The sequence below is a fragment of the Miniopterus schreibersii genome, assembly GCF_964146895.1.
Source record: "Miniopterus schreibersii genome assembly, chromosome: 5".
In the NCBI taxonomy this organism is placed as follows: domain Eukaryota; kingdom Metazoa; phylum Chordata; class Mammalia; order Chiroptera; family Miniopteridae; genus Miniopterus; species Miniopterus schreibersii.
In genome coordinates this window covers 45,371,187-45,398,701 of record NC_138106.1, presented here as the reverse complement: position 1 = coordinate 45,398,701, position 27,515 = coordinate 45,371,187, and the positions used below count along the sequence as shown (strand labels likewise).

The following is a 27,515-nucleotide window of genomic DNA, read 5'->3' as shown; positions in this document are numbered from 1 at the left end:
GCGCAAAGGCCAGCATACACTTGTGCAGGCCCGTAGGATGTACAGAAGTGAGTATTAATGTAACCTATGGTCTTTGGGCACTAAGGATGTGTCATTGCAGGTTCACCGATTGTAACAAATGTACTCCTCTGGTGGGAGATGTTGAAAGGGGGGGCTGGGTGCCCAGGCAGGAAGTAGATGGGAATTCTCTGTACTTTCTACACCATTTTGCTGTAAATCTAAAACTGCTCTTAAAAAAATATTTTAAGAAAGGATAACTCAGTGTTCAAGCATTTTATTAAATCAGATAAGGAATCTCCACATTGTTGCACATACCAGCTTGTGTACAATTATAAGGGCATATCACTTGTTTACAAAGATATAGCTGAGCAGTAGGTTGAGAAGTTTAATTAATAAGCCATCTTTAACCAAGTAAAATTTCAAGAACATTCAAAGAGGAAACACAGTAAAGGTCATGCAAGTTCTAGAACAATGAATTGACAGAGCTCACTCATTCTATCCTTTACCTTTAAAATGTACATCATATTTATAAACAAAAAATATGAAGATCAGCAGGTTGTCACTTGTCAAATACACATTTCATTCAGGAATATTAAGTCTCTTACTACTTGTTTGATTGGAAATAACTCAACCTTAACCATAGAAAAGAGGTTTTTAAAGAGATTTACTGCTGTGAAATGTATGCCCATTATTCATTATGCCTTGAAGTCACTGAGCTTTTATTAAAGTATGATAAAGCATGATACTCAAACCAGGAATCCCAGCAATGACCTTTTTACTTAGCTACACTAAAATTCGTCCAAGATAAAACACTAGGAAGACTAAATAGACTGAGTAGTGAAACAATTCAGTGAGGTTGTAATAATCTAGATCTATTTTAACTTAGGTGACACCAAGTTCAAAGAACCTTAAGAGATCCTATGGACAGTCTTAGGTGACAGTATTGAACTGCCCTATAACAAACAGCTGATTATCATCGGGTTGAGTAGAAAACAAAGTCTTTACTCATGTAGTCTCACACTTATTTGTTTGCATCTACATTTAACTCATGACCACCATGTACTAATAGGTAGGTAGGTAGGCATGACCAAAAATCCTTTTGCAAGCTTCGGCTCCCCACACTCCTCACTCCCCCTCCCCCCAGACCTCCTATACGGGTTTCTCCTGCTTTAAGCTAAAAGGTCAGTTCTGGATTCAAACTTGTATGAACTAAGGTTATAGGAGATAACATGCATATAGGGGATGAAGTTAAATTCATTTGTCAATAGCAAACATTATAAATGTATGCTACTATTCTGCTAAACAGAAGACCCAGAGAAACCACAAATATAACAAAACACCACATCAGGTTTAAAAATAACCTTTGAATCAACAAAAAGAATCTTGAAGGAAGTAATACTATTTTACCATGGTTGAATTTACCCAGCAAATGTTTAATGACCACAAAATGTTTCTGCAACTAAAACTAAAAGATAGAGAATTATAGGGAGCTAGAAATACATGTTAGATACTAACGATCTTCAAGCTTTGAAGATGTCATTGCATGAAGAAAATTATGGGAAACACTGTCCCCGATAATTACGTACACCCTTAGTGTAACATATGGAGATCACTGCCTCCGATATAGACACTGTGGTAGGCAAAAACTACCTTGTTCTTTATGCATTATGGAAGACACTGCTCCCGATAATGTGAGTTAGGGTTGTGACAAAGGTACTGGAAATTTTGCAAAATTTGAATTACAGTTACACCTTGGATGAATTGAGCTATAAAATTTTGCATATGAACACTATTGCTGCCTTAAGTGACATTAATTTATAATGTGGTCACAACTCATTGCATTTAGGAAAACTACCATTTTTATCTACCTGGCTAAATAAAAGTCTAACTTGATTAGCAACCCCTAATTAAATTTAATTCTTCTCTAATAATTAGCTTTAAATTTTTATTTGAGGCTGTTTTCTAAAACAAGTATTGACCATTATAAATGCAAAACTTCCAGTATCTGTTGGGTTTTATTAGCAGATGCTGCTTTTATTTAAAAAAAAAAAACACGACAGTATAACTGTCATAATTATGGAAGGCACTGCTTCCGATAATTATCTTCTATAAAAAAAACAACACCATTTATAGTGAACTCTGTCACTGATAAATAAACAATAAATATCTCAGAGCCAAAATGATAGAAAGCTTTTTCCAAAAAAATTAACACTTTTACCAAAATTTGGCAGTATGTAATCTTTAAAGTCTGACAAACTGAGTTTGAAATTAAACACCTAAAACTGGTTCTCTTTCAAAATATCTTGGGGAAAAACAACAAACAACTAAACAAAGGCTTATGGGGGAGGGGACAGAGGGAAAGAAAATATACTAGGTCTTTGGCTTCTGGTCTCCTCTCTCTTGATAAATGATCTTGAAGGTTAACACATTAAGGCCTTGCTCCTGCGATAAACAGCTGAACCTTATTTTATCCAGCCAAAGGGCCTCTACTTCAGATCTCACTGGAAAGAAAGCAAGTCCCATCTCTTCTGAAAGTTAACTGTTTCACTCAGGGATGTGGAAACCAGCTAAATCCTTAAAGAAGGCATAGAGCTCACTGGGAGGATAAGCTCTTACAACCTGGTATCTGTTACCCAGCATCAGATGAAGATGGAGAATCCCACTAAGCTACCACTTTTAACCTTCAGCAGATATCACCTTCCTTCCCCACTCAAAAGATACCAGTGTTCATGTCCTTAGGATTTAGAGCAATAGTTCACATAACTGGTTCTGACTTTTTTATAAATGTAACAGAAAAGAGGCAGTTACCATTATGTTCTATTGCGAACATTTTTAAGTGGTTACTCACTTTAACTTGAAGTACAGGTACCTACCCTGTATTAAAAGCTGCTGCCTAAAGACATCTAGTAGTACCAGGATGATTGGGTCGAACTTTAACAATATTAGGTTTTATAGCCCTACTGAAAATTTAGCACAACCAGCACAAGCCACGTACCCTAAGTTATGGGTATCGCATTTAAAAGTCATTGTCAATGTCCCAAATGTCACCAGAGAGAGCATTTGCAGCTCCCTGAATAGTCCAAGTTGCTAAAGCCAGCTGGTTCTTGAACAGTGTTTCATTAAAAGCATTGTTATTTTTCCGACGCAGCTTTAAGTGCTCCAGTAAAGCTGACAGAGTGTGAGAGCCAGAGCCCCAGAAGATATGTCGGAAAGGAGCATCTTTTGGTGATACATAGGGTGAGAGGAAGTGATGTTCCACCTAAAAAAACAAAGCACACAAGAGCGCTTACAGTTATGAGTTTTGTTGTGAGGAAAAGACCTGGTATCTGTCATTCTCCCACTTCAAAGGTAAAAATTTCCCTGAATTTAAGAATGCTGAGAACCAGGCTACTAATCTTCTAATGTTAAAATTGTAAAGCCAAATGTCAATTCCTTTGTAAAGGTGAACTCTTTTTGTTGTTGTTGTTGAGCACACACATGAAAGGTTTACAAATTTCTGCTGTAACAGAATCTTTTTCCAAGCAGACTAAGGGGTGGATTAGAAAACAGAAATACAGAGAAAATGACAGCTAAAAATAATTAATCTCTTCTTCAAAATGTTTTTAAAGCTTAATAAAATTAGTACTAGGCCAAATGTCTCTTGTATTTCCAATTTTGATGTTGCTTTTAGATCTTGTAAGAGTTAAAACCTGTGAATTCTAAAGCGGCAAAGGATTTTATGTCCTGGAGTTATCCTTTTTAGAAATGCAAGATTTACCAACTAAAATTTAACATATTTTAGTCCCTCCTTTTCTCAGGTTACTTACTTTCATGATACGGTCATTGATTTCCCTCATGACAAATCTGTCCGTTCTCTCTGCATTCTTATAATCTGTTGTTAGTTTGGAAGTAGCACGAAAAAAGTCTCCACGAGCAGAATATAGCCACTGTAGATTCAGACCCATCTCCTGAAGCAAAAAAAGAAATTACATTCACTATTAGATGTTATATTTCTAAAGATGTTAGTCTATATACCTTTCTAATTTAGGTGTAGCAACTGGGATTCTGATAAAAGGGGATCGCTCAGAGACAAGTGCAAGATCCAGAGAAAGCTAGACTAAAGCACCTGAACAGGAGGTTACAAGCTCTATAAACTATAGCAATACACTCATATTTAAGCCCAGCATATAGTACAAGTACTACTCTTAGTCTCATCAAAAAATTTAACATAATCTCCTTAGTCCAAGTTATCCTGTGTAGTATATAGTTTCCAGTTCAATTTCCCTACATGAAGCAGTTGAGATCAACAAACTTCAGAATCTAGTTATTTCCATCTGGTTAAGTCCCATTTTCTGGTCAGTTACAATTTGTTACTAGAAAGCCATAATAAGCCTTGGCTGGATAGCTCAGATGGTTAGAGTCATCCCGATACACCAGGGTTGCAGGTTAAATCTTCCGTCAGGGCACATACAAGAATCAATCAATGAATGCCTAGACAAGTGGAACAACAAAATCGATGTCTCTCTCCCTCTAGAGAAATTTTTAAAAAATTAAAATAAATAGAAAGCCATAATAATTAAAATTTGGTTATCAGCTGGAAACCACTTTTGATTTTATCAAATGTTTGACTACCACACAGGATGAACACTAATGTCATCTCCAAAGGCATATATGTCTAAACTCATAGGTTCAAAGTCATAGTTGAATCTCTGGGTCCTAGCTCTTTATGGGTTGCTTGGAATACATGAACATAGAAAACATAGTTCTAGATTCTAAAATACTGACCGTGGTCTATTCTATCCTAATCTATGACCTATAGCCTCCTGATTTCCCTTCAAATGAGTTGTGGATTCAAAGCAAAATGATACCTCAGTTCACTTTAAAATGTATTTTGGTTACCAATCATGTCCCTCCCCAGGAACAGCTAAACATCATTGTTCAACCTGCTTAATACTACAGCAATAAGAACCTGATTTTAATTAGCGCTCACCTTTATGTCTGTTCTGAACTGGTTCATATCCCTCACGAAAAGAAGCATTTTCTCATTGTATGCCTCATAGTTCAGGTTCAACTCAACATCATGGGTAAGTTTGATCATTAAGTGACCAGCCACTTCTGCTGCTGCACGGGCCATTTTTTTCAGCTCACGGACCTGCTGCATCAGTGTCTCATAGGTATCCTGGGTAGTACCTAAGTAAGGATAATCTAAGTCCTGGAAAGCAAAGGGAGAGTAATGTGCTCAGGTGGGTTAGAAGAGTAGGTGCCTCACATTCCAGTTACACCATCAATGTAAGAGTAACCGCATTCTTCCCTTGCTTCTAATATATTCCTAACCCCATTTTTCTCTCTTATCCACTACTTTAAGAAGATACCACTTTTGTTACTTTCTTTGAACCTAACCTACTCCAAGAATGACTACTTTAGGTTCCACAGAATCCCTGCTGTATTACAGGGAACAGATACCCAGAACAGATCTCTGGTCAAATTCCTTCAGTTATACCCTTGTTATCTTCTCTCTGGAAGTTTTGCCCATTTTAATGAGCATTCGTGGAATGTACTTTCAATATAAAGTGTTACTACTCTTAAACTAAAATTTCCTTCTTAATCATGCTGCACTTGATCCATTCATACTTTACCTTTCTGACAAGAATGCTTGATACTCACAAGAACTTCTACCTTCACTAAACAACTCTTAGTAAATATTTCTTGCTCTAGGACCTACCACTGTCCACAGTGACAATCTCATTGATAATCCTTTGGTCTGACTTCAATTCTTTACTTTCAGACTGAACTTTTCTGTATTATCTGTAGCTCTAAACCAGTACTGCTAGGTTTTGACATCTAAGAAGTCATTAAGAAGCTTATAAAAAACATGACTTCTGAAGGTAACAGGAATCACCCATAAATTTCCTCAACCACAGGCAATGACACCTAGCTCTTCCTAATGTACTAAAACATCATGACCAGCTATTTCAATGCAATTCATTCTGCTACTCTAGCAGGTCAAGGGAATTCTACCTGTTTTACTCTCCAAATCCAGATCTCTCATCACTCCCTCATTTCAAACCCTTCCCCTCCTAGTCCAAGGCTAAAACAGAGTGATGAGAAACCTAGTAAAGACCCAGCCTCTAGTGGATCAACAATTTGATGCCAAAGTCAACAGCTTCCACCCTTATCCCCTATACTACTTCTAGGTTCTCTCATGCTCAGATCCTGTTTTCCAACTTGAGCTGGCTTTCCAACTCGAGCCCTTCAGCACAGAAGTCCTCATCGTTCTGTTTACTCTGCCTGTCTTTCAGTGCCTTCTAACTGGCTCCTGTACCAAGCCAATTTTGTTTTCCTGCAGCTTGGTCAGTTCAAAGTTCTGTCTCACATCAGTCTTACAGCTGCCTGGTTTCTTCTTATACACATGATTCCTACTTAAGGACAAATACCTAGAACCATATTTCAAGAGGTATGAGGAACAGCATTGTTCAGTGGAACTTCGGTGGAAATATTCTATCCTTCCACTGCCCAATAGGTAGCCTATTAACTGATCTTACTTAATTGAAGTTTTAGCAAATAAAATCAAACGCTACTTAAGCTAATTGAGACAATAATTCTATTTTTAAACTGATCATAAGGTAGCATGCTTCTTAAAACATTTTAAGTACTCTAAGAAACTTGGTCTCAAAATTGATGGAAGAAGATCCAAGATATAATGCTTTACAGTTCTTCAAACTTACCTCACAAAAACAGAAAGAAACTGCTGGGATTCCAGAATACGCCAGGAAAGGGAAAGCAGCATTATCAAAAGAAAGCTTCTCACTGCAAGGGAAGGATGTGTTTTTTAGAAAGTTTTCTAAAGAACAGACTATGCTACCATGTAACTTTACTCCTAGCACCTAATGAGGTCTTTTTTTTTAAAAAAAAATATCTTTATTGTGATTTTTAGAGAGAGGGGGATAGAGATAGAAACATAAATCGGCTGCCTCCTGCACACACCCCCTACTGGGGATGGAGCCCACAGCCTGGGCATGAGACCTGACCCCAGGCATGCGCCCTCACTAGGAATTGAATCAATGACCTCTTGGTTCCTGGGTGGAAGCTCAAACCGAGCCACAGCGGCCAGGCCCCCAAATAAGGTCTTAAAATAAATCTCTTTAGGTCTAGGTAAGCTCACTGCAAGGTTACGTTTAGATGTCTACCTAACACAGTAGGTGCTACTGCATGATTGTTTTCCTATCAGGTGATCATTTTTTTCAACTTACGCATTGTTGATCCAGTTGCTATCCCTATATAGAGGCAACCCATTAACTGGATGTTTCACCTGTAAAATAAGAAATTAATTTATCATTAAAACGAACCTTTTTGAAACATTTCTTTTATAAACACTTATAAAAATATTAAAATTATTATATCTCCTTGAAAAAAGTTTTTAAAGACAAAAGTCTCAAATTTCTGAAGTTATTCCTACTAAGCTCATGCTGTTAGTTCCTTTAGTTTAAGGTGAGAAAAAATGTTTTCCTACGTAACATGTTAAAAGTGGTTTAACCAGTTTTAAAAGTCCTCTCCTAGCCTTCATGATATGCCTATCTCATTTCTGATTTCTTCCTTCTAGCACATTTTATAGTACTGCTAAGCTAACCTGCAAACACATTACTGCCTTATTGGAAAACCTATTGTAATTCCTAGTTTCCCATGAAATCAAGGTCAAGTTCCCTCATCCTTGATCCCTAACAACTTTAATCACTCCAATCTATAGCCTCTAATCCTATTAGGCAAATCTGATTCCTCGCACATTCAAAACTATGGTCACTCCCATGTCTGTCTTTATTCAATAAATATTTAATCTGGCCTTAAGTCTTGGGGATAGGTTAAGTCCATTTAAAACCTTCCATAACATCCTGACTGTATCTACAGACAACCCTCTGCAGGCACCTACAGTACAGCTTAGGCCTCACGGAATTCCGCTACATATTCCTAAACAGACTACACATTCTTCGATCAAAGCCCTTCATAAACCCCCTCCCTCACCTCACATGGTTCAATAGGCTGGGGACAAATAAGCCAAGAGTAGGACTGAAATAATGCTGCTACAAAATTTACTATAAATTCCTGTTATTGGTTACTCATAACAGTTTAAATATCAATGTTTTTCACCTTACGTGAATTAGGCAAAAAATTATACATTTTCGTAATTAGGTATGCACTTACATCTTTCATTGTTTTCTCAATAAGTGAATACAACAGTGGGCTGGCAGAAACCTTGAAGGTGCCATTACCTGCAAAGAGATTATTTTAATATTGTGCCTTCTCTAGTCAAGCAATTTTCACACTGCTACTTCTACAACTACAAGTACTTGGCAAACAGGAAGAAAGGAGGACAATAAACTAGATCAGTGGCACATACAACTATCCTCTTTAATGAAGTAGATAAAAATGATCTAGAAATCAAAGTTCTTTAGTGACTGCTAACCTTAATTTGACTCAATTGAAGCTCTTACTACTTGAGTTTGCATACTTTAATATTAATGATTTGGTTTTTCAGTACCTATTTGGTTCATCCATGTTAAGGCAGTAAGGCAGTAATCTGCTAGTTACAGTAAGCTTGCTATATGTAATCCATTCTGCTGCATAAGTAAAATGGGAATGACAAATCTAGTAAGATTTTAATTGTAACTTCCTCCTTTTTTCCCCAATGAAGACATTTCATGGTTCTTTGTTCATCCATTGGCTACATCTGCACTTTTAATAACACTCAAACTCTTTTAATTGGTATCTCTCTCTATGAAGCTACAATCTAGCAATATGTGAACTAGTCTCTAGAATTACCATTTTACATGGCATGGTTTAATTCCTTCTGGTTTAAAATATAGTAGTTCTGAAAATTTAGTGCATCAGAATCACCTGGAATGCTTGTTAAACCAGTTTGCTGGACCTATGCTCTCGTTTCTGACTCAAAGCTCTGGGACAGGGCCTGAAATTTTTTCATATCTAACAGTTCCCAGGTGATCTTGATGCCACTGATCTGGGGACCACAGTGAGAACCATTGCTCTAGACAAGGCCAGCTGCACCCATTTTATTTTATTTATTTAATTCTAACCTGAGGATATTTTTTCCATTACTTTTCAGAGAGTGGAACGGGGGAGAGAAAAACATCGACGTGACACACTGATTGGTTGCCTCCTGCACATGCCCGGACTGTGGCTGGAGATTGAGCCTGAAAATGAGGTACGTGTCCTCAAACCCAGGACCCTTCAGTCCGTGGGCTGACGCTCTAACCACTGAGCCAAACCTGCTAGGGCTCTGGGCCTATTTTATAACTTAATGAACTATTAAGAGAAAGCTAAGCCAATCTTTCGATCTGGATACAGCCAATGTAAATTGTAAAAAGTAACAAATGCTGCTTTAGAAAGCCTTCTGCTGTTTTATAAGTAGTTTATCTAAATTCATAAGCAGCTAATAAAAAGGATACTTACTAAGAACAGCTTTATCCAGATTAATGTAAGTGAAAGCCTTTAAATGCAAGGAGGAAAGGTATCCCTAAAAGAGGAGAAAAAAAATCTGTATTAATCTAATCACATAGAATAACTATTATTAGGGGTTTCTTTTTAAATTTGGATTCTATTGAGACTAAATATACAGAGGCAAAAGTGATTTATGATCAAATCTATAAGAGCATGGTTTCTGGAGGACAAATTGAGGCAATACAAGTTTGGGTGCCATTTTGGGTACAGTTAATACCTCTAGCCACTCAGTGGCACCAACAGCTCCGAAGTCTCCAGCACTCCAGCTGGCAAAGACGATGCTTCTGCGAGGTTTAAACCCATCTGAAAGACAACAAAAGTTAGTTTTATCTTGGGAAAAGTTACAGGCAGGCAACTGATTTAAGATAAAATCAGAAACTTCTAATTCAAGACAGCAGATTCAAAAACTTCTTTTCCTTTTGAGACACCAGGTAAAAACAAATTTTAAAAGTGATCTACATGATCATATTGTAAGGAAATAAATGCCAAATCACTATGCTGCACAACTGAAACTAATATAATATTGTATGACAACTATATGCAATAAAAATAAATGTTTACAAATTTGAAAAAAGTAATCTAGAAAGAACAAAGTAGGCAATCATTTACAAATGAGATTTCAAGTACACAGCAGGGACCAGCTTACTGAAAGTCACTTTTTCAATTCCATTCTTTGGGTCCCTTAACTTCTGGACCAAGAGATATTTGAAATCACAATGTATCTTCTTGGAGAACAATTTGCTTAAAAGTCAGTCACTTAAAACACTAGATTACTTTAGCCTGGCTGGGTGTAGCTCAGCAGTTGAGCATTGATCTAGGATCCTAGAGATAGCGCTTGATTCCCAGCCAGGGCACATGCCTGGGTTTTGGGCTCGATCCCCAGTCGGGGGCATGCAGGAGGCAGCCGATCAATGACTCTCTCTCATCATTGATGTTTCTCTCTCTCTCTCTCTCCCTTCCTCTATCTGAAGTCAATAAAGAAATATTTAAAATACAAACAAACCAACCAACCCCATTTGCTAGTCTATGATATTGTTAAATTCACAAATTCACAAGTTATAGGGCAGAGTTTTCAGAGAATTATAACAGTGACAGTTCCTTCGAGGGCTATATGTACCACTGCTCTCCATCCCTTCCCTTTCCCTGGGTATATATTTTCTGCAGTAATGTACTTTTTGGTATGAAAGTTAAATACTGCAACTTACCCTATGATCCAAAGATTCAAGAATGTGATGAAGGTTTGCATGTGTGTGTGGGCAGGTGTAGAGGAGTGGCAAATACATGGGAGAAAGGCTTCAAAATAAGCCTTTACATATTATGTTTATAATATACAAATATATTCTTAAATGTATAAGTATATCAAATTATACTTAATTTTATAATAAAACTATAGAACATTAGTACAGGGGTATGCCACTGCTTGCTTTCAAATAGATTCCTTAGGGGCCATGTTAGATTTGCCGTATCATTCTGGGTATGTCAAACTCAGAATTAGGGCCAAATGTAACATTTTCCAGTGTCTCAAGAGAAACTGATGATTCCCAGTACAATGAAGACACTGCATGGAAAGCTGTTTTCAAAGTCAAAGGCAGAGATATAATGTGCAGCACACAGAATATAGTCAATGATATTGTAATAACTTTGTATGGTAACAGATGGTTACTACGCTTATGGTAATCACTTCATAAAGTATATAAAATGTCAATTCACTATGTTGAACACCCGAAATTAATATTGTATGTCAACTATACTTTATTTTAAAAAGTCAAAGGCAGATATAACAAAAGGCAATCTTCTTTATACTTAAGAACTCAGGGTTTAGAAGGAGTGACAAAGGCAAAAGTGAGCAAAGCACATTATAACATTTAAAACTATATGTAGCACACATAGATATTCAAGTTCTCAAAATTTGCACTCTACCTTTTAAGACCATATCAGAGAATATCTGGGCAAGTTCCAATAGAAGAGCTGTTCCCACAGTGGATTTTACAACTCCAGGACCCCAGGCATCCCTCTGCGCCCCTACTACAACATAGCGATCTTAAAAAAAAAAAAATTATACAATGAGCTCTTAAACTGTTTTCCAAGTCTAGAATAAGCACATTCATACATAGCAGGGTAAAAATAAAGTATATGCATTAAGGGTAAGAGAGCCTTAAGACTTCGGGGATTAAAAATTCATATGACAATACTAATCTTTTTCCTTATTAGTGTTGCTCCTCTTTCTCTACATTACCAATTAAGTTCACTCATCAGCCATCTATTTGTGCTCACTTACTGTTTAATAAGCAAATGAAGCCCAAGGGCTTTCCATACTAAATGATATGACTATTTGACTGCATTTAAACAGATAGATGGCCCGCCAGGCCAGCGTGGCTCAGTGGTTGAGCATCGATCCATGATCCAGGAGATCATTATGTATTGTCTATAGCTGTTTTCATGTTATATACCAGAGTTAAATAGTTGCAACAGAGACTATATGGCCTGTAAAATGTTTATTATCTGCCCCCTTAAGTAGATATTTGCTTACCACTGGTCTACTCAATAATTGAAAACAATTTCCTAGTCATAATGGTGAGGTGTATTTTTTAAAGTTTTTGACAAGTTACTTTCCTAGGACCTTATTAGCTCCCACTGGAACTGACGCCTAAACAATTCACTTTAGGATGGACAAGACTTAGCATTTCACACAAAGCCAAGCCAGCCTTTCTACACTCCCTCCTCTGGCCACATGCTTAACACGAGGGAGAAAAACAGAAATACCTAAGTAGAGCAATAGAGAAATGAAAACCAAGGTTCTTTACCTGGTTCTTCAAAGCCTTTAATAACACCAAAGACATTTAAAATTCTTGTCTCTTTCAGCACATTGTTCACAGTGAGTTTCACACTCTTATTCGCTGAGGTTGTCAGCTTACACGAAGCATCTGTTTTCCAAGAAGAGGGACAGTCACCTTCCATATTTCTAGAAGTAAAAAACAAATCAGCACTGAGTTACTGTGGCTTACCCCAGGTTTATGAAATCAGTCCTCCTGGCCGTCCCCCAGAGGCGAGGGTGAGAGGACATGAAGGGAACATACAAAATGGACCCCTAGTGGCATTGTCTATTCTCATCTACAGGCAGTCCCTTCAAAGCCATGACTTACTTCCTTTGTTTAAGCAATTTTTTAAAAAATGTCCTTACCTTCTTCTGATGTGTGCCTTCATGCCAGACAGTTACAGTTTACATTTAAAATTGATACCAAGGGGGACTCAGAATGAAGTTCTATAAAAGCCCATTAATATATTCCCATGTTTACTAACTCTCTCCACTAGCAAGGGTAGTATGTATGCAGGCTTATCTCAGTTATAAAAGAATATTGTCATTAATATTAAAACAATGACTACTCTAAAGGGGCTTACTTACATAAATACAGTTGACCCTTGCACAGCACAGTTTGAACTTATTTATTGAAAAAAATTTGTGTATATGTACATTACTATAAATGTATTCTCTCTTCCTTATGATTCTTTTAACACTTTTTTCTAGCTTTACTGTAAGAATATAGTGTATAATATACAAATACATATACATATAACAGAATGTTAATCAGCTGTTGATATTATTGATCAAGAGCAGGCCATTAGAAGTTAAGTTTTTGGAGAGTCAAAATTTATACATGGGCCCAGCCGGGCGTGGCTCAGCGGTTGAGCGTCGACCTGGGATCCAGGCGATCGGGGTTCGATTCCTGGTCAGGGCACATGCCCGGGTTGCGGGCTCCATCAATGACTCTCTCTCATCACTGATGTTTCTATCTCTCTCTCCCTCTCCTTTCCTCTCTCTGAAATCAATAAAGATACATTAAAAAAAAAATTTATACAAGGATTTTCAACTGTGCAGGGGGTAGGGTTGGCAGCCTACCCCCTGCATTGTTCAAGGATCAATTGTATGTCAAAACATTATTACCCTTCACAACACAAGGACAAACTAGGGGGCTGGCTTCACAGGTTAGGTAGTGGGAAAATTTTCCTGATTCTAAATTTGGTATGAGTCAATAAGAATCACCTATTACAAATGCCTCTTAGTATTATTAATAGTTGCATAGTATTTTACAAAGTCCTTACATGTAGATGCTCTTCTTTTGAGACCAATCACCCTATTAGGTAGAATATATTTTAGCTATCCAATTAAGTCAAAGAAACATCATCAGTGGGGTTAGAGTATCTTGCTCTATGTCACATAGCAAATAAATGCTCCCATGAGTGTCTGAAATTGGATCTATATCCTATGCCAATACCAGGTAGGAAATATGTCCAGATCAAGATAAAAATTAATGACATGTCCTCTAATCAGATGGGGTTCTGTTTTTCAAAAGGGATGCTGATACACTAGGGATATGAGAACTGAGGATATTAAATCTATAGACAAGAAAAATTAGATTGTTCTATTGCTAAAAAGAAAATCCAGAACTAACAAGTGTTATAGGAAATAAGATTTCAGCTCTACGGGAATTCCAACAGATCATTAATAATTGAATGGGTTGCCATAGGCAACAAAGTCCTTTACCACAGGAAGTATTCAAGCAGAAGCTATGCCAGCAATATTACACAAGGAATTCACTGCGTGAACTGAACAGGGACTCCTTGAGTTTATAAATCCAATATCTATTATTAATATCACTTTATGGAAGAAAAATTTCATTTTTATCTACACCAAGTTAATAGCTACCCATTCCTCAAATGTGAAAAACTATAGCCAATTGTTTTAAGATTTTATCAAATCAACAAATTATTCCTCCCTAATCATAAAGCTTCACCTTGCAAGACAGTTTTCGAATAAGAACTTACCCAAACAGTTTCTCTGCAGAGGCTCTGGAAATTGTTTGGACAGGTATATTAGGCAATCCTGATGACTGAGATGGTGGAAACTGAGTGTGATTGAAAGAAGGGAATCCCGGTGTATAAGGGTCACCTGTTCCCAGATGAGCCTAGTAAAACAAAAGAGTAATCAGCTCTATCATGTACCTATTCAAGAATTTTCCCTGTAAGATTCAGATTCAGTATGAGGCTATAGGTCAAGCTTAGTTTAGCACCTTAGTGTCTGAAAGTCTCTGTGGCTCTCTGATACGTGACTCTTGTTCTTGTTTATATGGCACATGCCAAATTCAACTTAAGACACTACACTAGTTCCCCCATATCTGTGGGGAATATATTCCAAGACCCCCAGTGGATGCCTGAAACTGGGGACAGTAGTGAACCCCACATATACTATGTTTTTTTCTATACATACACTTACGGCTTCCTCTTTGGCATATCCAAACTGCCAATATCCCTACTCTTGCACTTTGGGGCCATTATTAAGTAAAATGAGGCTTTCTTTTTATCTTTATTGTTGAAAATATTACATGTCCCCTTTACCCCCATTGATCCCCTCCACCCCACATCCACCCCATCCCCAGGCCTTCCCCAGACCAATGTCTGTGTCCATGGGTTATGCTTAGAAACATATAAATTCTTTGATTAATCTCTCCCTGCCCACTCCCCCCTCCCCACCTTCCCTGAGATGCCTCAGTGAAATGAGGCTTTCTTGAACATAAGCACTTCCATACCATGATAGTCAATCTGATAACTGAGACGGCTACTTAGTGACTAACGAGTGTGTAATGTGTACAATATGTTGATACTCTGGAGAAAGGGATGGTTCCAGCCCCAGGCTGGAGTAGGATAACTCAAAATTTCATCATGCTACTCAGAAAATTGCACAATTTAAAACTTATTATTTCTGGAATTTTCCATTTAATATTTTCAGACCACAATTGACAGTAGAAAACTGAAAGCAAAACTGCAGATAAGGAGGGACTACTATACTGATAAAGCACTTTTAGCAAAAAGTAATGACTAGGTCTCAAAGTCGTATGATCCACCTCCTTGCTTACTGCTAAAACTCTCCCAGAAAAAATAAAGTATTTAAGGAAGACACAGTTCTATTTCTACTAATGTAAGTGAAATCTAGCAATAATTTTGAGAACCCCAAAAATTCATTTGCTCAAGAAATAAGAACTCACATGTCCAAAGACTGGAAGATCTGCGTTAACAATGGGAAATTTAGTAAAGTCCATGTAGATCAAAACACCAATTGCATTTAAACTTTCAGCATTTGCAACCTAAAGAAAAACACATAAAGCTCAGAATATGAAGATCGGATCATATAAAACTGGAATAATACATACTGGACTTTATGCTTAAGGACAAAGGGCTACAGAAGATCATACCTATACTCCCAAATGTTTCAAATAGCTTTTATGTTTAGGAAAAATATATGCCTTAAAGCTCACTACGAAGAGTTTAAAAGAGAAATAATAAAAATCCATCCAAGATAATCACTGTCTTTTGCTATGTTCCATTCTAATTCCTTGTGTAGGTGTGACTTTTAATTTTCCTTTTTATAAAACCTAGTCATAATTGAATTCTATATATACATAAAACTTAGTTACACAGACACAATTTAAAATGTTTTCACTTAAACATTTTTGATGAGTTCATTTTCACTGAAAGGTAATGGCTACAAAATAATCAAAGTGGATATGTCATAGTTTTGAAGTACCCCATAACTTGAGATAATTGGGATTTGTTGAGTACTTTAATAAATTAAATTATATTATCAGGTATGACTGCTGGTTTTCAGAATGTAATAAAATAATACCATTTAATCGAGAAGGATATGACAGGCATGTATTTAATAACTCATACTCACCTTTTCGGCAAAAGTGATTTTCCCTGCTCTAACAATCACTAAAGATCCATTCACAGGAGTGCTTAAAGACTCAAAGTCTTCTTTAGTGCCAAAATTAGCATGGACCAGTTTGCCCTAAAATAAAGACATTAGATTTAATGAGCATTATGGCATTAGAACAGCCATGGAGTCTAAGGCAGACTGGTTTCACAGATCAAACCCAAGACAGGGGAAAAAAGGGCAATGCTGTCTTTAACATTCACTGATCTCTTTACATTTAACCTATTTTACAGTGTTTCAGACATCTTGGGGGAAGAGAAAGGATAACAGGATATGTTAAACAAAGACACAGACCAATATAAATACTGTAGGCTAGCCATGGCAGCACCAATTACATAATGTTCCTGCACTTGAACCCCAGACAACTGAGGTCATAACTGAAAGTTCTAACAACAAATGTATCCCAAAATGGTCAATTATAATAAAGTGACTTGCATAGACCCACTTTTAGATGTTTATATAAGTTGTCATCAAAACGTTCCTCAACTTATTAGAGTTCAGATGTGCAGATATAAACTGACATGAATAAACAAATATCTAAATAGAGAACGCTTGCAGGGGAACTAAAATCCTCAATGTTCTTTCCACCCACCTCTAAACCCCTAGTTTGTGGATAGCCAGGGAAAGTGATATAGCACAAGCAAGCAGGAAGACAGAGATTAACCATAAAACTTTATCTAGCTAAAAAGGCATCCACTAGACAGACCCCTGACATACATGTATGTGGTGTTTTTTGTGTGCGTGTTGTTTTTAAATTTATCTTTACTGTTGAAAGTATTACAGATGTCCCTTTTTTCCCCACTGACTCCCTCCACCCCCCAGGCCTTCACCACACTATTGTCTGTGTCCATGGGTTATGCATTCAAGGGATGTAATGTTAGAGAAGAGACTTGCATAAAGTGAGGAAACAAGCCATGCTGATATTTAGGAAAGAGTGGTCCTGGTAAAGGAAAAGGCAAGTTTTATAAAGGCCTTGAAGTGAGAGTGTGCTTGAATTTGAGTGTTTGAGGAACAGAAGGGAGATCAGAGTGGTGAGAAAAGACTGAGACAAGAGCAGCAGGATTACTTAGGGCCTGGCCAACCAAGAGGAGGATTTTGTAAATTTTATTTTACCATGGCATAGAAGGGTTAAGAACAAAAATATCTCATGATCAGTTATATTTTACAAGTAAATTTTACTACAACTCCTAAGAACAGTAAAGACAATGAGTTTCTGAGCTATTCAACAGAGAAGAAGAAAAATCATGCACTGTTTGGCTTACTCACAGTAACTGTCGTAGCCTTACTATACGCCACGTAGCCCTGAGGATTCTCCACCAGGTAGACCCCACTGCCCCCACTTATGAGGGTCACTGAGTTTTGAGCACTGTTAAAAAGATTAAGTTAAAATGAAGGTAAGATCACCATTGGGGGAAAAATTAAATGGCTTTAATACATTTAGTCTTTGCTATATTTATAACTAAAAGTAGCTACTTCTGTAAAATAAGTTTATCATCTTTCAACATACCTGCCTTTGACCTGAATCTTAACAAAATGTTCATCGTGCCAGACTTTGCTGAGTTTAAGTTTGCGGAATTCATTTTCAAGGTAATAAGCAAGGTTTTCATCTTCTTGAGATCCAGCCTCATGAGGACCTTTGTTTAGCTGCCTGGAGGAAAAAATGTTAGTTAAAATAAACATCAAACTCAAACATCAAGCAAATTGGTTTTTTGAAATTGAGATAGCATTGGTTAATAACATTACATAAATTTCAGGTATACACCATTATAATTTGATATCTGTATGCACTACAGCATATTCATAACCAAAAGTCTAGTTTCCAACAAATAAATTGTTTTAAAAGCATAACTTAATACTATCCATTAGAATTATAAATTAACAGTGATGGACTGGCCAGATAGAGATCAATTTAGGAGAAAAAAACTGCCCAATATCTGAAGAAACTTATGACTTCAAAAGTGTTTAAACCACTTTATCAACTGTAAAGTACTCCTTCAAGAGCCCCATCCCAATATAATATATCTGTCCAGAATAGTTTTAGGGGAAATGAGCAGATTCCAGAAGATCTTTTTTGAGAAAAATGAGATAGTATTACTGTGATGAACTCAAGATTACAGCTTCAACTTTCACCTACTTTGAAGCACCGTGAATCCCCTAGAAGTGAAACTGCTAATCCTGACCTACCATGGCTATTTGCAAATATATACGGCATATTAGTTATTTGATCTTTCCTTATGGTAGACTATACTCTCACTTCATCCATAATGCCTGGTACACAGAATACACAAAAGTATTCATCAGATAAGGTAAAAGATGAATTTGTTCTTTATACTGAGTTAGATGAGGCTAAGGAAGATACTAAAAATCTAAGGATCACCCCGGTGTGGCTCAGTTGGTTAGGTGTGTGCAGTGCACCAAAAGGTAACAGGTGATTCCCAGTCAGGGCACCTGCCCAGGTTGCAGGCTCCATCCCCAGGAGGGGGAGTGCAGGAGGCAGCCAGTTGATGTTTCTATCTTTTTCTATCTAAAATAAATTTTTAAAAAAATCTAAGGACAGAAACCTTAAGAACACTTCTTAGGGCATGGATTAATGAGTGAGAACCAGAAAAAAATCAAGGAATACTGGACATGTAAGTTGGGCAGTCAAGTTAGTCTTGATCTAGAGGATGAAGAAGGCTACTGATGCCTTTGTGGAGAGTAGGAGAGCTCAGCATGACTTAAAAAAAGGCTAGTGTCAATTAAAAAAAAAAAAAAAAAAAAAAAAAAAAGCCCAGCCCAGAAGGGGGTGGCTCAGCAGAGGGGACCTATGATTCCAGGAGATAAGAGGTTTCATTCCTGGTCACAGCACACTCCCAGCCTGCAGGCTCAATTCCCAGCAGGGGGCGTGCAGGAGGCAGGCGATCAATGACTCATCATTGATGTTTCTCTCTCTCCCTCCCTCTCTGAAATCAATAAAGACATATTTAAAAAAATAAAAGGGTTAGGATGGAAAATCAGAGCAAAAGAAAGTCTGATAGCAAGCAACAAGAGACAAAGAACCAGATGACAAAAAGATTAAGGACTTGTGAATTTTTTTAAGAAAAAGCAGAGTCCCCACAAAAGTTCTACCATTTTTCCCTATCAATAGTTTGAATTCTGCCCTAGCAGGTTTGGCTCAGTGGTTAGAGTGTTAGCCCTCGGACAGAAGGGTCCAGGGTTTAATTCTGGCCAAGGGTACGTACCTCAGTTGCAGGCTCCATCCCCAGCCCTGATTGGAGCATGTGCAGGAGGTAACCAATTGTGTCTCTCTCACATCAATATTTCTCTCTCTCTCCCTCTCTCTCTCTGAAAAGAAAAACTATCCTAGAGTAAGGATTTTTAAAAAACAAACATACTTTTAGTTCTTTACTAACTCCTTCCCCTCTAAAAAACATGGGAAGTCTCCCTACTCTAAAAAGCCTTTCCTCTAGGCTGTCAGCTTTGTTCAGGTATTGAGGTTGAACTTGTGAAGTAGCTCAGGCTTACCTGATTGTGTTGATGAAGTCTGTGGTATCCAGTTTTTCTGACAACATTGCTTTGAGGTCTGTCCAAAATAAGTGGGAAGGTACTTCAGGGAAGTACTCTTCTGTTTCCTCTGTCTCCGGAGACTCTGTTTTATCACATTCAGCTTTTGGCTCTACACGTTTACAATAGCCCAAATAGCCAACCATAAATCCTAAGGATGAAAAATTACAGAGCTGAATTCACAGAATTTTATTTATAATCTACTCCTATAGGGCCTGGCCAGCTCAGCTCAGTGGTTGAGCATCGACCTATGATCCAGGAGATCACGGTTCGATTCCCTGCCAGGGCACATGCCCGGGTTGCGGGCTTGATCTCCAGTGGGGGGCATGCAAGAGGTAGTGGATCAATGACTCTCTCATTATTGATGTTTCCATCTCTCTCTCCCTTCCTCTCTTTGAACTCAATAAAGACATAATAATAATAATAATAATAATAATAATAATCTATTCCTATAGGGATTGTTAATATTTTCGGCTAAGTCTTGAAAATACTGGTTTTAATCAAATTTAAAGCAGTTTGAAAGGAATTAATATATATGTTCTACATTTTATACCATTTAATCTAATAAATTACATAATAACTTTAAACAGTTACCTTTTCAAAGCATAGGTATCTTTTCTTCCCAGAAGCCTTCCTTGAATCCTTAGGCCAAGCTTCTATGCTACAAATATCCTGTACATATTTCTAGTCTAACATTTGCACATTACACTGAAATGATTCATGTCTTTTTCTCTGACCAGGCTAAACTCAAAGACAGGTATAGAACCTTAACGATTGCGTTCCTAGTACCTAGCACAGTGGCACATAAAAAGGTACAATATGAATGTTTGCTGAATTCAATTAACAATTTCCTAGAGTTGGTGACAAGGAACATTTAAGTTTTGAACAGGACTCTTACCGATCAAGAAAAAGATGATTATAGCAATAGTCCCACAGCAGATAAATCCATTAAACCTTTTTCGTTTTGCAACTTGGACACGATTACCCCTCTTGTTATTGTCAACATCTTCTTCGTCTGCAGCTAGTTTCATCTCCACATGACTGTTATCGCCATCTATTTGCTGTGCAAGACTAAACCGGGTATACGACAATGGTTCTCCACCAAACTAAGATTTTTTTAAAACAAGAGAAAGAAAGCATTATGGAAAAGGGAGTAGGAGCGTTAACAAAAAAGTTTGTTTGGGTACTATACATATTATTGGGCCATTACTATAACTTGCTATATGTTCTTAAGGAAATAAAATTTCCCTTTCAAACCAATATTCTTCTTTGTGCCCAGTTCTGTCAGTGGCAGCAGATGAGGGCCAGATAATACACTGGCCTTTTTCATCTCATTCTGCCTTTTCACTCAGAGTTTCTGTTATGTATATCTACTCATATATATTTTGATCTGTGCTTTCTTTAGTTCTTCTGATCTACTTAGCAGCCCCCCTCCACCATGCCCCAAATGCCCTAAAACCTGACAAGATTTTCCATAATTAATTCTACTCAAGACTAAGTATATTCTTTTGTGGGATGAGTTATGCCTCAAGATCATCCTTTCAAATGTAAATGAAGACCTAATAGCCTTGGGTATTATTTCATATTTACTTGGTGTAAGTCATTATTGTATACTTCATATTCTTACAAACTGGTGACAGAGCCCAGCTAGCATGGCTCAGCAGTTGAGCATGGACCTATGATCCAGAAGATTGAGGTTCGATTCCCGGTCAGGGCACATGCCCGGGTTGTGGGCTCGATCCCCAGCAGGGGGAGTGCAGGAGGCAGCCGATCAATGACTCTCTCCCACTGATGTTTTTCTCTCTCTCCCTCTCCTTCCTCTTTCTGAAATCAATAAAAATATAAAAAACAAAACAAAAAAACTGGTGACAGAAATATAAACTTAAAATATCTTACCAAGTTGGAGAATGCTGATCTGGCTTGATCCATCATTCTGAGCTGCCACACAGAAGAGCCTGGTAATACAATAGAGAATTATGGTAATGAGATAGATGCCATTGTATCATAATAATAAAGCCTTCCATTACCACAATAGATTATTATGTATCAAATATACTTTTAAATATTATCACTTTTCTAGAAAGGGCCTTTCACCGAGACATTTAGTTTACATGACAACTAAATTTAGTGTAATCCTTGATTAGATCTGGAATTGAGGTATGGTGGGGTGGGGGTGGGGACAACTTCAAGGACATTATTGGGAGAAATACAGGATTTGAATGTAAATTATATACCGGAAACCAGTATTGTATCAATGTTAGATTTGGGGAGTGTGACAATGGTATTGTGTTTTTCGAGAGAGCCTTGTTCTTAGGAGCTTAATGGTTAAAAATTTAAGGATGAAGTATTGTAATGTCTGTAACTTACTTTCAAATAGTTCAGTTTTTAAAAAGTATTTAAGAAATAATGCAAATGTGAAAACTTAACAATTGATGAGTCTAGGTAAAGGGTACAATGGATAGGCATATTACTATTTCAAATTTTCCTGCAGGCTTAACATTTTTCCAAATTAAAAATATGAGGAAAACTAGTAAGACTGTCATCCATGGTAAGTAGGTTTAAGTAACTGAATTTAGTCAAAGGGACAAATACAAAAGACAATAGACTGGCACCTGGAGAAAAAAAAAAGCCAAAGGACAATTAAGTCAAGACTCACTGATGGATCATGCTACATAGATCACTAAGAAAGCATCTCCAAAAGAAAGAAAAAACCTGATCCTTCTGATTAAATGAAGTTCCTATAAATGACTTGATAGAGCTTTTGATGCAAAAAGAATACACAAAAGGAAAAACAGAGTATACTATTTTCTAGATGAAGAGGCCAATTATCTGAGAGGTTAAGTGACTTGTTCAAGGCTGAAAACTGGTAATCTAAAAATGAAGTTCAATGTGTTACTGGTTTGTGGAAATTGTGTTCTCATCTCCAGAAATACTAAAAAATTAATCTTAACTTTTTCAAAGCAATATACCTCTATAACCAACAGAGAGTCCTATTTAAGTTAAAGTATAGGTATTAACTGAAATCTGGATATCTAATTTGGTTTGAGTGCATCTAGACACTTGAAAGTGACAGTATGTTGAGATAATATAAAATGAACATTTGTCATGCTATCTATTTTACAGCTTTTCCAATACTGCAAGTACACTTTACAGCACATTTAACACTCACATGGCACAAAGCAAGTTGTGAGATATATGCAGATTGTATTATATAAACTGGAATTAGAAAAGTCTATCAAAACCTATTAACACATTTTATTTAATTCTGTAGTTTTCAAGACCAGAGCCAATACATAGATCATATTCTTAGAAGCACAATCTCTTGCCCCATCTGGCACAAAATGTTTATCACTACGGCTGCACCAGAACTGAACTAACCCAATCACTAGAGCCAGAGCTAGAAGGCCCCACCCTGAACCAAGTTTAATCACCCTTTTCTAGGAAAAAGCAGCTTATGAGTTTAATTCTCATCTGAATCAGCCATTCCTCAAGGTTTCTAGTTTTAATTTTAACAGAGTGACAACATATTTAAATAAATGATCTAAATGATGATGAGATTGAGTGATTGCAAGTCTACATTAAAACATGTAACTACGATTTTGTATAATTAAAATCTAAGTACATTTTTTTTACTGAGAAAACAGATGTTATTTCTATTTCAATCCCCAGACACAAAATTAAGCATATACCATAAAAGAAATCAAGTCAGAGGAAAAAAATTGTGACCTAGGCAATTCCTATTGTAACCTCAGACCTGTGAGGAACACAATGCTATGATATCCACCAAAGTTATTAGTTTTATATACAGCAAATTTGAGTAGTTCTTTCAAAATTACCTCACATATAGGAAAGTCTTCTATTTAAACAAACCACTTAATGAATTTTCTTCCAACTGAAATTACTCTAATTTAAGTGCTCTAAAAGCATGGGAGAGAAGCTTTCCATCCTAGTTGCAATAACACTATCCTGTCTATAAGCAAGTTCGGTTAAAGGGCCATATCCAAAAGCCAAACAACTCTTACTTGGCTTATTCAAGATGTCACCACCAATGCCAATAATATACTGTAAGAAACAAACCAAATATTACCTTGATTTTTATTCATATGAGCACTTTGTATATCTTTAGTGTTCTTAACAATAACTATTCAGTCGCTCACATTAATAATGAAAATTAAGGTAAGCAAAACAGAGCCCCGTGTATTCTGGACGTGAAATGGAAGGAGGATCTGAAATGTTTTCAACTGAGTCTTTAAAATTCAATCTTATTCCTATTTTCTTTAAATGTGGCATTAATTTCTATTAATTTTTTATTTAATTTTTTTAAATCCTCACCCGAGGATATTTTTTCCATTGCTTTTCAGAGTGGAAGGGGGGAGAGAGAGAAAGAGAGACAAGAAACACATCAATTCGAGAGAGACATCAATTGCCTCCTGCACCAGCTGTGAGGGGGACCAGGGATTGAGCCTGCAACCAAGGTACATGCCCTTGGCTGGAATCAAACCCAGGACTCCAGCCTGCGGGCCAAACGCTTTAACACTGAGCCAAACCAGCTAGGGCTAATTTCTATTTAATTTTTAAAAATAGTAATTATCTTGAGGTCTTAAGCTCCTTTGGGGTGTCTCGAAACCAGGGAGACCGGGAGATAGGAACCAAAATACACTCTCATCTATTTATAATACACTCAAAGCTGCTACCCCATTTTACCTGGAATAAAAATAAGACACTTGTTTGTTATTACTGAAAAGCTCACCTCAATTTAGAAAAGAGGCCCCAGTCTCAAGTTCTGAGCTCACATATAGCGAACTTCCTCTGCCCACTTGAGGCTCCATTTAGACATTCACTGCCCTCTACTTTCTCCAAAATGAAACAATCCAAACCCTGCCTTTACCCACTAATGTTCTTCCTCTGTTCATGAAATCCTCATTTTTTCCAGGCTCAGCTCAAGGGCCATCTCTGTGAAGCCTCCTCTGACTGATTTCCCTATCCTATAATACTTGATGTGGAATTACATGGTAACTAAGGAAGTAAAGACTTTATTTCTTAACACAGGGGCATGCTTAATGTATATGAGGTTCATTGTTCATATCATTTGGAAATGATACAAAAATATAATGAAAACCTTATACCTGGAATCTTTTCCTATCCCCGCAACTATTCTGGTTTATCCTAAAATCACTGGGCAAAGCTTGGGTAGTAGGTAGATTACAAAACTTTTGCAGGGCTCTCAGAACTCATACTTGTGTATACGCAGACTGACTTGTAAAGAGTAGGTCAAGGTCTTTCCTAGCTTTAAGAATCTAAATTAAAAAGGCAGTGGAGAAAATCAAAGAAAACAAGCAATATCTTTATTCCCATTCAGAAGATTGCTCTTGTGGAAGATCAGGACCACTTGAAGTCATTGCAGTTTTCCATGCAGTGCTCATCTGGGAAAGCATACAGAAGGCACACACACAAGTTCCAAAAGGCTTCAGAGGATATATATATTTTTTAAAATTGATTCTTTAGAGAGGAAAGAAAAACACCCATTGGTTGCCTTCCACAGAGCACCCCAACCAGAGATCAAACCCAAAACCTGGGTATGTGCCCTGACTGGAAATTGAACCCGCCACCTTTGGGTGTACAGGACAACACTCCAACCACATCAGCCAGGGTGAAGATCTCTTAACTAGTTTTCATTGTTGTCTAATTTAGCTCCATTATAAATAAGTACATTACCAGAGGCAAATAAATGCTTCGCCTTAGGGGAGAATTAGCCAAGGTGTTCTTCCCTATCCAACAATCTTCAGCACAGGCTAGAAGCACACCATTACTCAACAAAGAACATTCCATCAAAGACAAATTAAAGGGTGCTATGCTATATTTAGACTTTTGGAATATATTTCATATCAATGACAAAATTTTTTTAATTGTGGATTTTCTTGTGAAACATACTGAGTTTATTATATCCAAAACTGAGGGGGGAGAGGAAGAGAACAGTAGGGCCAGCAAGTACCTTAGAGTGCCTAGATTTTCACAGTAAAAAAACAACTTTTGTAAATCACCTAAAATATTTTTGTCAATAAGGTCAAACTCCCCAGCTCAAAAACAACTGAATCAGCATCTAGTATTCCCAACTCACATTTAAGCACAGAACGAAAATATTACGTATCTAAATACTTCTGTAACAGGACAACTGTTTCCTACTTCAATCCTGTTAACAATCCCTCCCCCCCCCCCCAAGAAAACAGGAAAAAGTAGCAATCAAGTTTTCTTTTTTTCTTTTAAATACCTTTATTGATTTCAGAGAGAAGGGAGAGAAAAATAGAAACATCAATGATGAGAGTCATTGATCAGCTGCCTCCTGCACTCCCGGCACTGGGGGATCAAGCCCGCAACCCTGGCATATGCCCTGACCGGGAATCGAACTGCGATCTCCCGGATCCTAGGCCGATGCTCAACCGCTGAGCCACGCCAGCCGGGCCCAATCAAGTTTTCTGATGTACCCAAGGTCACTATAGTGTGCATAGGGAAAATGTCAACCGAAAATAGTCAAGTTACAAAATACTATTTTCTTACCCACTCTCCTACCTTAGAGAGCTGTCTACATCCCTAATTTGACCACATCCCTAATTTCCTGAAGGTGCAAGTCAATTCCAATCCAAATAGTTTTTACTAAGCCTCTAGACCACAGCTTTCACAAAGTAGTTTTACTTCCATGGTCTCCCATCTTATGGTGAGGAGAGCGAAGCAATCTGATCATTCTCAACGCACTCGCGGAGCCTGCAGTGTTCAATCGGCTTCTGTCTCGGGAAAACTGAGAAGCCCCACACGAGGCCAAGAGGCAGCGTGCGGCAAGAAAGATCAGGTTATACCGGAGAGTTCAAGTGTACAGCTCACAGAAACCCCCAACTAAATGCCCAGGACACATTAGAAACCGAATCCAGGGCAGCTTTGTTCCTTTCAGCAGTTGAGACCAGGTTCCGGCGCGAGCGCCAAGGGAGCCAAGGGCTACCAGCTCAAGGTCACTCACGCAGCCCTACAGCCATTCCCTGGGGACACTTCCTAGAGCAGCCACGTGCTCGCGGCAGAGCGGGCCAACCCTGCGGCAGCATGGCTGGCGCGGCGCGGGGCGGACACCTCGCTCCCGAGCCCGCGGTGTAGAGCTGTCCCACGCGGTCCTGCATCGGTTAAGTGCCAGCCAGTGAGGACAAGGGATCGGGTGGCCTGAGCAGCCGGAAGCAGAATGGCGGGGCGCAGAGTGACAGTTGGGAACCCTACATCTCGCCCTCACAGCCCTAACTGGGAAACCACTCGCCGCTCGGCGACTGAGCCGAGTAGGGAGCAGAAAAGAAGAGAAGGGCAGCCCCTCTCCCCACTGCCGAGCCAACCCGCTGCACCTGCAGCCCGCTCCTCGCGCCGCCGCGGCCGCTTCCCCACACGCACTCGGGTCCCGCTCCATCGCGCCCGCCCGCCCGGAGGAGCCGCAGCCTCCCCGCGTCGCCCCGGGGATGCTGGACAGCACCGAGCGGGGGCGCTCCACAGATCGTCCGGACCAGCCCAGCCTCGCAGGCCCCGCGGGGCGGTGGAGTATCGGCAGCGGCGCGTCACTCACCCCTGAGCCTTCTCCGCCTCCTCGGTCTGCCCTTCCCCAGAACTCCGCCCGCCGATGCTGTGGCCCTTTGAGCCGGTAGCTGGCGGGACCGGCTGTTTATAGCCTGGCCCCGCCTTCCGCGAC

General features: G+C 38.3%; 1 protein-coding gene across 1 annotated transcript; it reads right to left on the bottom strand.

The window, feature by feature from the left end:
* Positions 1-258: 258 nt before the first annotated feature.
* Positions 259-27,515, bottom strand: TFRC (transferrin receptor). Its single transcript, XM_081138257.1, has 19 exons — positions 27,393-27,515; positions 21,698-21,756; positions 20,700-20,907; positions 19,763-19,952; positions 17,766-17,906; positions 17,525-17,624; positions 16,220-16,333; positions 15,531-15,629; positions 14,314-14,453; positions 12,294-12,451; positions 11,410-11,529; positions 9,707-9,792; positions 9,442-9,505; positions 8,176-8,243; positions 7,230-7,288; positions 6,705-6,786; positions 4,970-5,191; positions 3,807-3,947; positions 259-3,259 (listed from the first exon to the last, which is right to left on the bottom strand). The coding sequence occupies exons 2-19, from the start codon at positions 21,731-21,733 to the stop codon at positions 3,017-3,019; spliced, it is 2,271 nt and encodes a 756-aa protein (XP_080994383.1). The 5' UTR covers positions 21,734-21,756; positions 27,393-27,515; the 3' UTR covers positions 259-3,016.